The following is a 16,567-nucleotide window of genomic DNA, read 5'->3' on the forward strand; positions in this document are numbered from 1 at the left end:
GAATTAGAACTAGTAACTCAAACCTGGTATAAAATAGACGAAATAGATGAAATATATGATCTAGAATGAATTAATATTAATGATTTAAAATTAGAATACTCAGACTAATGATAAATTACAAATACTTCCAATATTGGCAAGAAACTACTGAAGAAATAACTTTACTAGGAGATCTAATAAAAGAAAATATAGAAATATATCAAAGAACCCAAGATATACAATACATAGAATACATTATAGAAAATATAAGAGAAATAATTAGAGTAATGCCCTTAAGGAAAGAATACTATGATAAAGCTTTCAATGCCTAACAACATATTCAAACTGACAGTCGTCAGATTACATCTTTTTTTTTATATAAATAATTATAAAATTGTTACCCCAAAAATTATTGAATATAAATATCATCAGCTACACTTTTTTTTTTCTTGATTATTATTTTTCAGGAACGAAGCTTTAACAGTAAGAAACACATTTCTACATTTTGCAAATGAGTTATACTTTAATTTAGTTGAAGAATGAGCAAATATGCATTACTTTATAAAGACCTGGAAATAAGATTACATTTTCAGAAACATACATATTCCCTATAAAATACATCATCTACAATATCAATCATTGACTAAAAATCCTAAATTTAGCTCTTGCTATAAAATTAAAAAATCTTTGCCATTGGGCATGGCAAGTTTGAGCATTAGATCAAATCATGTAGCAATATATAGAAAGTACCTATCATCATTTGACCTTTATTCCCAAAAACTAATAAAACGTAAATTACAAATTTAGATGAGTATACTAGACGAAATATTTGAATGTGACTATCAAATACAAAAATAAAAAAAATATTTGACACAAATAAGTGACTTTGTAAAATGTTTTATAATCTCAATTCTCATTCGTCTTCGTTAATCTCATCAAGGATCACAATAAGAGCAACTATGAAAGCAAAATCAACGTTTGCACTCACAGTTACACCAAAATTATCTTTGCCAAGAAGAAGACTTTCAGCGGTGCGCTTCTTGTGCATCTGCAATTACAAGTATACATTAATATAAGGAAAAATTACCTAAATACACATTTTATATTACCATAATCTCTAAAATTTCCTATCATTTAAAAATATTTCAAAAATTTCCTCTCAGATACACTACTCCACTCTTGCTTATACATCCATATCTCTCTCTCGGATACATCTCTCCCCTCTCTGATACATCCCTTCCCTCTTGGATACATTTCTCCCCTCTTTGATACATCTCTCCTATGTATCCGGATGTCATATCCCCTTTCGGATACATCCCTCCACTATGTATCTAGAGGTCTGCTGATAGAGGCGGACCTACCCCTCTAGGTGGGGATGCACTTGCACCCGTTAATTTCAGAAAAAATCATATATATATATATATATATATATTTTGAGAAACTAACAGAAATTATGATATAATTAACAATGTACCCATCAAGAGCATAAAAGTCTCATTGTGCTATTGGTACAAGCTAGTGGATACACCCACAAGACTTTGGTTCGAATCCAGCTAGACTGTTTATTTCATTGTTTTTAATTTGCCTTTTATCCGGAGATTTATGTAAATTATACTTAATATAAACACTTGTAATTTGGAAGAAAGAAAAATGAAACGTTTTTCTATTTACCTTGGCAACTTCTGTAGAATTAGAAGCATAAATGACACACGATTTTTCCATCCAACTGCCTTCAATTTTGAAGTCACTAACTTCTTCTTTAGTGTTAGTAGCCAAGAAGACATCTAACTTGGTCTTCAAGAATTGAAGAAGTCCAGACTTCTTAACACTAAAAAGCAATTGTTTAGGGTCTGTACTCTCTCCTCTGAATGCTTGCCATCTATTATGAGCAGTCAATAGCTGTGCTTTCAAATAAAACAAGGCAACACATGAGCATATATATCCAAGTTCGCATGTTCTCACATGGTCACTTAACTAATAGTTATTATATCAGAAAGTCAGTTTTGTTTTCCTCTTGATTTTAATGTTTTCTTGAATAAAAAATTTGACTTTCTAAGAAAATAATTATTAATGGGTGACTATTTGAGAAATTAACTCTAAAGTTTGTCGAAGATATTGGTCAAGTATGATGCGAAATAAAAATCAATTAATTAACTCTAACTCAATCATAAACAAATTGGAGGTAGGTTGTAAAAATCATATATTAATTCAACAAGTAACATATGCGAAATATTTTGCAAGCGAAGTCACTTTTGAACAAATGAATTGTTGTAATAAGATTGTCTAAATAAAAATCAAGTTAAATATATTATTGTAATTGCCTTTAACATTAAAAAAGAAAAAATAAGGAAAAAACGTATTTCAAAATAAGAAAGCTATAAAAAGATTTAATCATTTCATATTATTTGCTCGATAAAAGATAAAAGGCTAAAAAAAGATACATTATCAAAAATTTAAAGAAATCAAAATCTAACATAAAAACATTAAAATTATTATTCAAATGCATGATTACGACAATCCATTGAGAATTATAACTTGAGAATTTGAGTGTTTGCTATCTTAAATCTCTAGTTATGATTCCAATTTCATATCCTTCCCCTATTTATATTTACCTTATCCTAAAATCATAACACTATCAATAAATACAATTTTAAATAACAAATAAATTAAAGATGACCTTTTGTTGAAACGTGACAAGAGGATTTCCAGCACCATCTACCAAAACTCGACGTTCACGTAGGCTAAAGACCTTTCCTTTGATAGAAAAAATGACATTTTCATTGACATCAAGGACTTGAAAAGAACCATCTTTTAAGGTCATGACCTGCTTAACAATACTCAGATCAACCGCGTATGGAGCACAAAATTGTGGACCTATCACTTCTAAACGCTCTGTAGCCATAGCTTCACTTGTTCCTGCCATGTTGAGTTTGGAGATATTAGATGAGTAGAAGAAACTCAAATTTGGGAATTTTATTTTGTGGCTAATTAAATGCTTATTATACGAGAATAAAGGATTGTGTCAAGTTCGTGTAAAATTTTACAAAATATTCGGTTGCTCATTTAACCAATTACTTTTTTCTTGTGAACTAGTGTCTCAGCATGAGTGGATACCATATTATTATTTTTTAATTAAAAATTGATAATGCATTACATATTTGAAATTTTTTTATTTAATTAAAAGTTATAAAATTAAATGTATTGTAATGTCCTTTATAAGTGCATATCTAAATTATTTGTAGTAGACTGAAAGGCAATTAGTTGCATTGTAGCAGAATCAATCTGCCTTTGTGCAGGGGGAGATCAATGATGCATAATGTTTTGATATGTCATGACCTCTTGGGACACTACAATAAGAAGAATGTATCTCCTAGGTGCCTAATGAAAATAGACCTAAAAAAGCTTATGATATGATAAGTTGGGATTTTCTAGAAGAAGTACTAACTAGTTTTGGATTCCCTAAAATGTTTATTAAATGGATCATGATGTGTGTATCTACAACCATGTTTTCAGCGAAAGTTAATGGGGAGAACCATGGTTTTTTTGCTGGGAGGAGAGGGCTTAGGCAAGGAGATTCTCTTTCCTTTGCTATTTGTATTAGTAATGAAATACTTGTCAAGAACACTCCAAAATAAGAGCATGCTTCCAGATTACCATCCAATGTGCAAGTAGGTGAAGCTTAGTCACCTGATATTTGCTATTGATCTGATGATATTCTGCAAAGGTAATATGGCCTCTGTGAATAGAGGCATAAACAGACTTTAGTGTTGCCACAAGATTGGAGGCAAATATGAAAAAATCCAGTGTATTCCTAGCTGGGGTGGATGAGGAAATAAAGACTCAGATTCTTGCAAGAACTGATTTTTCACTTAGTGATCCCTATAAGGTATCTTGGACTTCCCCTATCACCAAAGAAATGAAAGAAAATAGATTGTTGGTCCTTGATTGCCAAGAATACTCAGAGGATTGAAGTGACATATTCCAAAACTCTCTCACATGCTGACAGATTGCAAGTGATAAATGTTGTACTATTTTCCATTCATAGCTTCTGGGAGGCAGTATTTATTCTCCCCCAAATCATACTAAAGGAAATATATAAGATTTGCAGTGTGTATTTGTGGGGGAACTTTGATGAAAAGAAAAAGGCTGCTTTGGTCTTTTGGGATAATGTTTGCTATCCTAAACAACAAGGTGAACTGAACATCAAGGACAATAGGACCTGGAATCTAGCTTCAGTTAGACAATTGTTATGGTAGATCATAGTGCATAAGGAGTCTTTGTGGGTTAAATGGGTACATGAAATATATTTAAAGGATGAAGTTTCTATATAGAACCATAAGGTAACCATAGATTGTAGTTGGTATTCGAGAAAACTCAATGCAATTGTCACGCTTTGAGCCTACACCCTGGACTTGACCGACACTTAAGAACCACCGCTGCTCTCCAAGAGAACTATTGGTCTGGCTGGCTACTTAGCGGAAGACCTACTCAAGCAAAACAAGCTTAAAAATAGAATTATAAACGTTTAAGCTCAACAAGTTCTCAATTCAACTGTCTGAAAATACTTAAGCTCAGAAATAGTAATACTCTGTAAAACAATCTCAAAACATCTAACAAAAGGGAAAGTACGGAGAGACTCCTCAATTCTAACTATCTATGAAGCCTCTAAATGCTAAGAAAGATGTCAGGACAGGACCCTCGACAACTTAACAAAAGAGGAAATATCTGTGAAGCGCCCTCCGGAAAGCAAAGAGGCTCACCAAAGTTAGCTAGAGTGCAAATGGTATCAACAAAGCACCTTTTGATGACCCTAAGCACTTGTATCTGCATCGTAAATAAGATGTAGGTCGAATGACATCACAAGCATGCAAGGGGAAACTGAAAACATAAACAACTGAGCTGATAAGACTGGAAGACATACTCACCTCACCTCAACTCAACTCCAATACAAAAGCAATAATAAGAGATGCATTATTTAAAGCTTTATAAAACAGAAATATTAACTCAAGATTCATAAAAATACAATAAGTTATTTTTTACCCTTATTTGGGAGATTCTCTAACCAACAATCATCACTATGAGCTATGTGATGATACATCGTCTTACCCACGCTTCCAGAACTGTCCTATACCTTGTTGGGTATAGAACACCTCAACAAAGTGGATCCACTAAGCTATGCTTAAAAATGATAAATAATCGTCTAAAAAGTACGACCTTTTACCCATGTTGGCTACATGGTTTATGAGGAATGTGAGTTGTTTGAACTCATCCCCATATCAGTGCTCAATACTGCTCCCAATAATATATAAACTTGTGCTCAAATGTATAAAACATACTATTTCTCAATTTGAGATGATTACTCAAAAGATCCTCTTGAAAGAGGTAATACTCTGAAATATCTCTAAACTCATAAATTGATTTAGAAATCAACATTTCTCTCTTTAAATGAAAAAAAGTGTTACATTTGGGAATACTTAGTTCCCTTATACTTTTTTTTTTCAATAATGAATACAACTCTTCGCATTACTCATATTTACTTTCTCAAAACTTGGTTCAAAATCATTGTTAATTACAAAAAAATCCTCAGAATGACTTAAAAGACCTCTTGAACTTCTCCTCTTAAACTCACTTTAGTTTGGAATGTAAATTAAGAAATGTGATTAGGACATGTAGGATCTCTCAAGGATGAATAGAACCTTTAGGAGCTAATATGAAGAAGGGAACGTAGTCACGATTCAAAGGAACACGTTCGGAATGAAGCACAGAAAGAAAAAAACTAGGCGACCCTAGCATGCTGCTAGCGTGGGGCGCCAGGCCTTAAACTACTGACCAAAGTTTGGGGCGCACTGCTTGCGTGGGGCACCAGTCCCCATACTACTGGGCAATAATCATGATGCCTTGGTGAAGCACCACCCCATCCCCATACCCAGAAATGCGACGAACCTTTATACTCAATTTAGGGTCTTAACTCGTTTAGAATAAGGGAAATTCTCCTAACCACTTCTCGATTCTCAAACCCAATATGAATAAATGAGGAATTCAACACAATTCCTTGGGAAACACAACTTTTACTAAATATCCACAACACACAAGAATTCACAATCTCAATTGTTAAGGAATTAAACAAATATCAAGAACTACTCAAAAAGCCTTTAGATACAATGATTTCATGGATAACTAGATGTATGACCTGAGGACACATAGGTCCAACACTGTGAGAAGCCTTACATACCTGGAAAGAACAATGTTCTGGGTGAAAATCGATGGAATCTTGATGAACGCGCAAAACCTAGCTCTTTCTCCTCTTGAACTCTTCTCTTATTATTCTGAGTGTTTAGGAATGTGAAAGAGTTGTTTAGAATATGATTAGGACCTTAATTAGGTGAGGAAAAACGTGGCTAGGCTTATTAGGAAAAAGAAAATTCCAAAATACCCATCTAAAAATGAATGAGATGCATTAAATAGAGAGGCTTCACTCAAACACGCATAACCTTTTACTTCGAGCTCGCAATGAAGAAAACTTGGTGGCGTTGGAATGAGGACTCAAAGACCTTCGATTTGATAATTCATGGGCTACCTAATTCTTTGTATTAAAAGATATGGTTGTTTGAAGTTGACAAAAAACTAAAAACTGATGTGTGACTTGTACGAACCTCTATTTAGCTCTTTCAAAGTCCGAGGTGTTACAATATCTCCCCCCGGGAACATTTGTCCTCAAATAAGATAAAAGTAAGTAGAACAGGAGTGCGAAGTGTCTAACAACTCAACTGAAGCACACAACACACATTTAATATAAACTCGACATATAAACTTAAAGAGTACTTTACAAAAATCTAGTACCTTGGTTTGGAACTGGTTCAAAGGTAAAGAGATGAGGGTATCTCCTTCATATCCTCTTTGGCCTCCCAAGTAGCTTCCTCAACAAATTGATTCTTCCAGACCTTAACTGATCAACCTCTTTGGTTCTCAATTTGCAAACCTGGCGATCAAGAATCTGAATGGGCATCTTCTCATCAGATAGGTTGTCCTTGATACCAATGTTTTCGGTAGGTACAATAAGTTAAGGATCTCCCAAATATTTCTTTGGCATAGAGATATGAAATACCAAATGAACTCCTGCTAACTCTAACGGTAGTTTCAACTCATAAGCTACGTTGTCAACCCTCTTGGATATTTTGTAAGGACCAACGTATTAGGGACTGAGTTTTTCCTTCTTACCAAATCTCATAACACCCTTCATATGTGAAATCTTCAAATAGACCCAATCATCAACCTCAAATTTCAAGTCTCTTTTCCTAATGTCTTTATAGGATTTCTGACGACTTTGCGCTGTTTTCAGCCTTTCCTTTATAGTCTTCGCTTTTTCCATGGCTTGATAAACCAAGTCTGTCCCTAATAAATCAGCTTCACCAACCTCAAACTAACCAATAGCTTATCTACATCTTTGCCCATAAAGAGCTTTATAGGGAGCTATTTGAATACTGGAGTGATAACTGTAATTGTAAGCAAACTCTATGAGAGGCAAGTGGTCATCCCAATTACCCTTTAAATCTTTGACACATGCCCTCGACATATCCTCTAGGGTATGAATTGTGCGCTCTGCTTGTCCAACCGTCTGAGGATGAAAAGCAGTACTCAAATTTACCTTCGAACCCAAACCTTTTTGGAAAGACTTCCTAAAATGAGCGGTGAATTGTGCACCCCTATCTGAAATGACAAACAGAAGAACTCCATGAAGTCGGACTATCTCTTTAATGTATAATCTGTCATAATCTTCTGCTGAATTTGTAGTCTTTACCGGTAAGAAATGGGCTGATTTAGTCATCCAATCTATAATCACCCAAATCGAATCATGCTGCATGCGAGATCGTGGGAAGTGATTAACGTATCAACTACACCTCATCCAATACTCTGGTGTAAATGATCGTTAAGAAGTATAAACTCAACAGAAGAGTTGGGGTCGATCCCACAGAGAGTAGTTATATTTTGAAATCAAATATGAAGTTACAATAGTGATTTTGTAGCTAGAGGACTAGCGATTTTCGGAAACTATTAATGAAATCTGAAGGGTGACAACAATGTCACGGTGAAGGGTTTTTTTAGATCAGAAAATAGCCTCAACAAGTAACTGGGAACAACCAAATACAAGAAAGGTACTTGGAGGATTGACTAACCAATTGCTAAATTCAACTCAATGGGTGCACATTTCTAACCAAAAGTTCTAATTCTTCATGGGTAGGATGAGCTTTAGGTGAGGCACTTTTCTCTCGAACAACTACCTCGTTTCAATTAAGTTCTCTCGAATCTCAATGCTTTAAACATAAAGACTAGTCCACAACCTCAACACATCCACTCTCTCGAGCGGAATACATAGCATGAGTCTTAGTATTCACTCTCTCAAGCTGAATCCATCGTAACCCACTAACTATGAGTGCCAACTTATCACTTTAGGTTTACACTTCTTTCTCAAGCAAGCATAAAACACTAAATTATATTGAAATAAATGTTAAATAGAGTAGTTAAACCACAACGATAAGTAGGACCCACTTTGAATTAGCACTAAAATTGATAATAACCAACACCTATCAAGCCAAATTCAGCAATTAATCACATTGTCAAACCCCCAAGATTGGGGTTTTAGCTAATCATCATAAAAGAAAGAAATTCAATACCTACTACATGCTCCATAGAGGGGTATTGGAAATCAAAGTTCTAAGATGAATAATATATTTTCTATTACAATACCTAATTGAAATCTCTTGCTCAAATTGCTTAAAATCAACAAGAATAATGTTTTTGTTCTCTCTATTTCGTTCCATACTGACTGAATGCTTTCTTTCTCTTCCAAAAGTCAATTTATATTGATATGAGATATGGATTTTTGGGATTGATCGGCGAAGAAAGTTGGGCTTCGCCGACTAGTCGGCGACCTGCCGATCGTTCTTGTCCAACGCCCCTTTATTCTTCACATTTTCCTTATTCAGACACTGTAACTTTAGGCGATCTAGATTAGGATTGCTAATCACTTCCGTGATGCACCCTTTCGTCCTTTAACTCGCCAATTCAATCTCATCTTGGTCTTGATCAGTGCATTCGACGGTACAATCTTCCTTTGCCGATGCAGTCAGTGACTCGTCGATAGAGAATACAATTCGCCTAAGTTTTTCCCATTTCAGGCTCAGTGTTCTGTAAAATTAGGCGGTCTAGGGGTAACTCGGTGATTCGCCGAGTTCTCTTGGCGATCGTCAGGCTTGCTTTTCTCCCCCTTTTCAGCTTGTGATGTTCTTTTTTGTTTATTAGTGTCATTGCTTTGTTCCTCAATCAATATACCTGAAAATGAAGGATTTAACATCAGTTTGTGGAACCAATTAGGCATTTGAGGACATTAAATCTATATAAACAAATCCCCAAATGAGTTAAAATCTCGGACTCATCAACACCCCTAACTTAATCTTTTGCTTGTCCTCAAGTAAAACTCAAGTTCAGTAGTTCAAAAAGGATGTCTCAAACAGTGCTGCATAAGACTCGACATGAATGAACACAATAAGATTCAACTTACTCATGCAATGATCAATTGTGCACTCAAACATTCAACTTGTGACTCACCATTATCAAAGATGCTTAAGTTCAAATGCAAGTTCAAGCTCAACAAAGGTACTCAAATGTCCTCATAACAAAGATGATCCCCTATTCACACCAAGTTCTTCAACAATTTATAGTTCCGGAATCATATACGACTCTCATCCTCACAAGGATGAACACATGCATGACTTCACCCATATGTTTGCCCTTATTTTTCAATCAACATTCGCTTCAGCTCACTCAAGATCACAAAGGTTTTTTCAAGGCTTGTAATGGGGTTGAGTGTAAGGGTATGGTCATTTAGCTTTAGTGGTTGCTACCCTCATGAAGTGTGGTGAACATCACTTTCTTCATCATTTTGATCATGCTTATAATTCACCCCATTATTTACTTTCAAATGGACTACCGGATACCCCATTTCTTTTGCAACTTCAACTACCTTATTTCACAACTTTTTCATTCTTTTTCTTTTTCTTTTCATCTTTTCTCTATTTTTTTTACATGGAGGGGTTCCATCTTTTATCAAAATCATTGCTCAAAGGGGAATTTCTCACATTTCTTGATTTTCCTTCTCTTATCACCACACCCCAACTTAGGATTTTGGCGTAAGTTGGCTATTCAAACCAACCACCCTTCATGAGAGTTAGGGGTGAAAGGATAAAGAGGGGTTATAATGGTTCAAGTTTCTTCCAATAAAAGGGTAAGGCTCAAGGGGGTTCAAGCAAGGTTCACACATCTCACAAGGTTGGCCACAAAGGATGTATAATGTCAATTTGTTGCACTCTCCAAAATTGTTGCCTAAGATCATTTCAAGAGCTTGCATCACTTAGTCAACCGGACCAACGGGACAAATTCTATGTGTCCTCACACGCAATGTTCAAAGTAGTCTCATCACACACGACATTGACACCAAAATCAAACAAGACTCCACAGTTTCTAGCTAGTGTGCAATGTTCATCACAAGAGTCTCATTCGATAATCGGCTAATCACAACGAGATGCAAAAAATCCACACATTGTCTATGCAAATTCTTTTGGCCTCATCGTAGCCGCACATTCGTTTTGTTCAATTAAGAGAACTATTCAAGTTATCGGTATTGATCATAGCTGATACTCGAATAACTTTTGAGTGAATAGAAGACTTAACAACCAGACTCCTACCACCCCCACCAAAAGCTTCCAACATTATCCCCAATGTGAGTAGAGAACAAACATTAACAAAAATAAAGATAAAATACTGGCACTCAAACAAACAAAGTAGGGAGACAAGGAATCTTCACTAGGCCCCCATTTGGCGAAAGCTTACTGCAATCGCCGAACCATTCAGTGATTCACCAAATTGGATGGAGTTCGCAGAATTTTCCAGTATGCAACCATTCCATTTTGGGGCAGGAAGACGGACAAGAGTGAGTCCGCTGAATAACATCAGTGCATCACCTAATGAATGTGAAACCTCACTGAAAGATCCAAGACTCCAGGCTATCAGGGCTAGTACAAAAAGACGGTGAAAGTCGGGTCGCCCAATCACCTCAGCGAATCACCGAGTGGTGCATGTATTCAACCGAATGTTCCAAAATCTCAGTCAACTGTTGACGCCATGAGGGAAATCAACTTCGTGATCGCCGAACTTACTCAGCGAACCGCCGAAGGAATCTTAGTCTCGCAAAATCACCTAAACCTGCACATTCAACACACATTATTTAATGTCGTGGCACGACGTGGAAATGCTTTCAAGCATTTTCTAGGTACACCAATTCAATCACAGAAATTTCTTGGCATTCTCCAAAATATAACTTTAAGCGTTTCCCATTTACTTTGAAGTCAGGGACTTCTTTACCTTCTACTTCAATTACTCCATTTGTGAACACCCGCATTACTCTAAATGGGCCTGACCATTTGGATTTGAGCTTTCCCGAAAAGAGTCTCAGTCGAGAATTATATAGCAACACCCAATCTTCAATTCAGAACTCTCTCTAAAGTATTTTAGAATCATGCCACTTATTTATTTAGGGTTGAAATTTCATATGCCCTAAACCTGAATTCATCCAATTCATTTAGTTGATCTACTCTTTCTTTTGAAGTCTTGGCTCAGTCTAGATTTAGAGCCTTTAACGCCCATAATGTTTTATGTTCCAGTTCAACCGATAAATGATACGATTTCCCAAAAACTAGTTGATATGGAGACATACCAATTTGTGTCTTGTAGGATGTGCGATATACCCATATATCATCATCTAGCTTTCGAGACCAATCAATCCTGTTTGCAATTACAGTCTTAGCCAAGATGCTCTTGATTTCTCGATTCGAAACTTCCACTTGGCCACTCGTTTGAGGATGATACGGCATTGCTACTTTATTTCTCACCCCGTATTTGCTCAATACAGATGGAAAAAGCCTATTGCAAAAATGGGATCCACCATCACTAATAATAGCCCGAGGAGTGCCGAACCTAGCAAAGATGTAATGTTTTAGGAACTGAACAACACTTTTCCCTTCATTGTTTGGTAGTGCTACAGCTTCTACCCATTTAGAAACATAATCAACTGCCACCAAAATGTACTTATTACCAAACGAACTCACAAATAGACCCATGAATTCTATTCCCTAAATATCAAATAACTCAACTTCCAGAATAGGTTTGAGATGCAGCTCATGTCTTCTGGACACTCCACCTTGTTTTTGACATTGTGCACATTTCTTAACAAATTCATGAGAATCTTTGTAAAGAGATGGCTAGTAGTAACCACTTTGAAGGATTTTAGCAGTTGTACGCACTTTACCATGTTGACTACCGATCAGTGAAGCATGACAGGCATGGATAATTTCATTGAATTCCTCTTCCGGCACAGATCTCCTAATGATATGGTCAGCGCACTCTCTGAATAAGTATGGTTCATCCCAAAAGTATTTCTTGACATCGAACAATAACCTCTTTTGTTGATAGAAATTCAGTTCTTCCGGTATCAATCCACATACTACATAGTTAGCAAAATCAACATACTAAAGAGTTTGTTGTACATTACCGTGAATACCTATTAATCGGGAAAGGCATCATTTATGTTCACCTCCATCTCATCATTTTCCTTTCCTTCTAATCTTGATAGGTGGTCAGCCATCTGATTTTCACAACCTCTTCTGTCTTTGACTTCAAAGTCAAATTCTTGCAACAATAGCACCCACCTTATCAGTTTTGGCTTGGCATCTTTATTTGCCATAAAAAAATGTAGAGCAGCATGCTCGAAATTTCTCAAATGCATATATCACTGCAAGTAATTCTTTCTCCGTAACTGTATAGTTACGCTCGACACCATTCAGAGTTTTGCTTGCGTAGTAAATGAGATGGAATAGCTTTTTACATTTTTACCCAACACGACACCTAATGTCGTACCACTTACATCACACATCACTTCGAAGGGTGCTGACCAATCAAGACTAATCATAACTGGAGTGAAAATTAATTTCTCTTTCAAACACTTAAAGGCTGCCATACATGTGTCATCAAAGTTGAATTTTACTTTCTTCTCCAAAAGCTTGCACAAAAGGTGTGAAATTTTTGAAAAGTCTTTGATGAACCTCCGGTTAAAGCCGGCACGCCCCAAAAAACTACGAATACCTTTTACCGAGATTGGTGGTGGTAGCTTCTCAATTACTTCGATCTTTGCTTTATCAACTTCCAGCCCTTTTTGTGACACTTTGTGACCAAGAACTATACCTTTTCTAACCATGAGGTGGCATTTCTCCCAATTTAGGACCAAGTTTTTCACCACATATCTTTGAAGGACCTATCCCAAGTGTGCCAACACATGCTTCAAAAGTATCACCCACAATTGAGAATTCATCCATGAAGACTTCCATCAAATCTTCTACCATATCAGCAAAAATAGATAGCATGCAACGTTGAAATGTTGCTGGAGCATTACAGAACCCAATCGACATTTTTTTGAAAGTAAACGTCCCATATGGACAACTGAAAGTGCTTTTCTGCTGATCTTTCGAAGCTATAAAGATTTTATTATATCCAGAGTACCCATCCAAAAAGAAATACCATCCTCTTTCTGAAAGCCGATCAGGCATTTGATCCATAAAAGGCATGGGAAAGTGATTTTTTTTGGTCCACGAGTTTAACTTCCGGTAATCCATGCATACTCACTATCCGGTTACCAGTCTCATATAAACAAGCTCTCCTTTTTCATTTGGGACTACCATGATGCCTCCCCTTTTTTGGTACACATTGTGCCGGACTAACCCATTTGCTATCCGCAATAGGGTAGATCACCCCTGCATCCAACCATTATCTCCTTTTTCACCACCTCTTGCATCGGTGGGTTCAATCTCCTTCGATGCTCAACACTCGGTTTACACTCGCTATCAAGCTGAATTTTGTGAGTGCAAATGCCGGGTGGAATTCCCATAATGTCAACGATAGTCCATCCAATAACTTTGATGTATCTTCTCAACAATTCAAGGAGAAACTTTACTTTCCATTCAAGCAAGTCAGCTACAATGATTATAGGTAAGGTGTTATTTTCTCCCAAGAATGCATATCGAAGATGGGAGGGGAGCACTTTCAACTCAAGCTTTGGTGGTTCCTTCATTGATGGCTTTGCGGGAGTATTTTCTCGATTGTTTAGATCAATATCCAGCTTTAATGGAGTCTTTGAATATTTTCCCAAACCCGAAAGGGAAGCTACTACCTCATCATAACTTTGGATTTCGTACTCATCATAGTTTGCAAGCACAGCCTCAAGGGGTTCACTCATGCACATCAAATGGTTCACATTGGCCACTGCTTCATAAATTACATCAATAGTCGAAACCACATGAATATCGCTTGGGTGATTCATTGACTTACACACATTAAAGGTGACTTTATCTTCGTTCACCCAGAACTTTAATTCTCCACTTTCAACATCCACCAACGCTCTCCTGGTTGCTAAGAATGGTCTTGCCAAGATAATGGGGATTTCAGCATCAATCTCGCAATCAAGGATGACAAAATCAGCTGGAAAGATGAAACAGTCAACCTTTACCAATATATCATAAAGTATCCCCACGGGGTGCTTGATCGATCGGTCTACCATCAAAAGCCTATTGTTGTGGATTTCGGTTCACCCAACCCAAGTTGTTTATATATTGCGTATGGTATTAGATTTATACTTGCTCCTAAATCACATAGGGCCTTGGCAAATTGGAGCATACCGATAGTGCAAGGAATGGTAAAGGCCCTGAGATCTTTTTTCTTTTTAACCATCTTATTAGTCATAATTGCACTACAACTATGAGAGACTTCAATTGTTTTGAAGTCCAAGCTTCTTTTCTTTGTGACTAACTCCTTCATAAACTTGGCATAACCCGACATCTCCAATAATGCCTCCACTAGAAGGAGACTAATCGATAATGTCTTAAACACTGATGAGAACTTCTTGACCTTTTCATCCTCATTTTTCTTCTTCAGACATTGGGGAAACAGATGAGGTATTTTGGGGAGAGGTTGCACCAATTTTGAGATTGAAGTGTTTTTTCCTGCATTTTTTGTAATTCTTTGGCAGCACTTTATTGGATGGGTATCTCTTCTTCCTCAATACCTTTGTCTTCTTCATGAGCTTGTGCTTCATCATCACTCTTCATAGCACCTACCGCTACATTTCCACTACGAGTAACCATAGATAGATCTCTATCACCATCCTCCACCAAAGTTGTTGTGTGTATGGTTTCGCCGTCCCCCATTATTTTTGGTTCCAATTGTGCCGAAAGTTGACTCAAATGATCTTCAAGTAGCTTGATTGCATCAACGTGAGAGTTCACTTTATTGTTTAATAACGAGAAAATGGTTTTCATCCCCTTTAGTAAGTCATCCGAGCCCTCAACTTTGTCAAGGATGCGAGAAAAGAAATCATCCACTCGGAGACTAGTTGCACTCTCCTTTGACTTTGGGCTATCACTCGATTGAGTGTGATCCTCTTCATGATCATCCTCTCTTTTCCAAGGATCACTTTGCTTAGCCCATTCTTGATAGTATCTTCTCCGCTCTTCTTCTCTGTGAGAGTTCCAACCTTGATTCCCACCCCGGTGCAAGTAGCGTGGGTGGAAACCCTTCTCATATATGTGAGAGTTCTAACCTTGGTTCTTCCCCGACTTTAAACAGCCCGAAGAAGAACCCTCCTCAACTCTGAACACTTCTCTTGCTCCTTTGGGTTTTTCCACATTTTCTAACACTTGTGCTTGTAGCCGCTCCATTTGGGATAACATCTTGTTGATGTTCTCATCCCTTTTTCTTTCTTTATCAAGTTGCTCTTGAGTCATTCTAAAGAAAAAAGGCGAAACTTGATCTTCTTGAGTGTACCATGCTTGACAACATTATTCCACCTCGAACCAATTAATCAGCTACTCTTTCATTTACTGAATCAAGACTTTGGTAGAAGTATTGGAGCAACACATTGTTTGGAAGTCCGTGAGTTGGGCATTGAAGTAGTAGCTTCTTGAACCTCAGCCACATTTCATGGATAGGTTCACTTTCCAATCACCTGAAACCTTGAATGTTGTCTCTGAGTTTCATCATCCTCGATGGGGGAAAGAGCCTCACACTGAATACCGTGGTAAGCTCATCCTAATATGTGATGGAATTCTTTGGTAACTCAGCCAGCCATATGCTAGCTTACCCCATCAGAGATAATGGGAATAATCTGAGACAAACTGATTCTTGTGATACATTCCTGAATGAGAACGGACCACAAACCTCTATAAAATTCCACATATGCTCATGTGACTCTTCGTGAGTCAACCCTCCGTAAAGTCCCTTCATTTGCAGGAGTTGGAGAGTTGTGCTAGTGACATGGAATATAACATTCTCGTTGGTTGATGGAAGACAGATTGCACCAATTCCACTCAATTGGATTCGGTTTTACACACTATTGAGATCGTCAATATCACCTTGGTGGCCCACTTGGCTACCATTAATCTCTGCCTTACTCATTTCTCTTCTGTTCAACACAACCTACACAAACACA

The 16,567-nt window shown here is 36.9% G+C and overlaps 1 protein-coding gene across 1 annotated transcript; it reads right to left on the reverse strand.

Moving 5' to 3' along the window:
* Positions 1–829: 829 nt before the first annotated feature.
* LOC125871707 (protein LURP-one-related 15-like) lies at positions 830–2,889 on the reverse strand. The gene is made up of 3 exons (XM_049552354.1): positions 2,657–2,889; positions 1,651–1,878; positions 830–1,027 (listed from the first exon to the last, which is right to left on the reverse strand). The coding sequence occupies exons 1-3, from the start codon at positions 2,879–2,881 to the stop codon at positions 893–895; spliced, it is 588 nt and encodes a 195-aa protein (XP_049408311.1). The 5' UTR covers positions 2,882–2,889; the 3' UTR covers positions 830–892.
* Positions 2,890–16,567: the final 13,678 nt, after the last annotated feature.

The sequence above is a fragment of the Solanum stenotomum genome, chromosome 7, assembly GCF_019186545.1.
Source record: "Solanum stenotomum isolate F172 chromosome 7, ASM1918654v1, whole genome shotgun sequence".
Classification (NCBI taxonomy): Eukaryota; Viridiplantae; Streptophyta; class Magnoliopsida; order Solanales; family Solanaceae; genus Solanum; species Solanum stenotomum.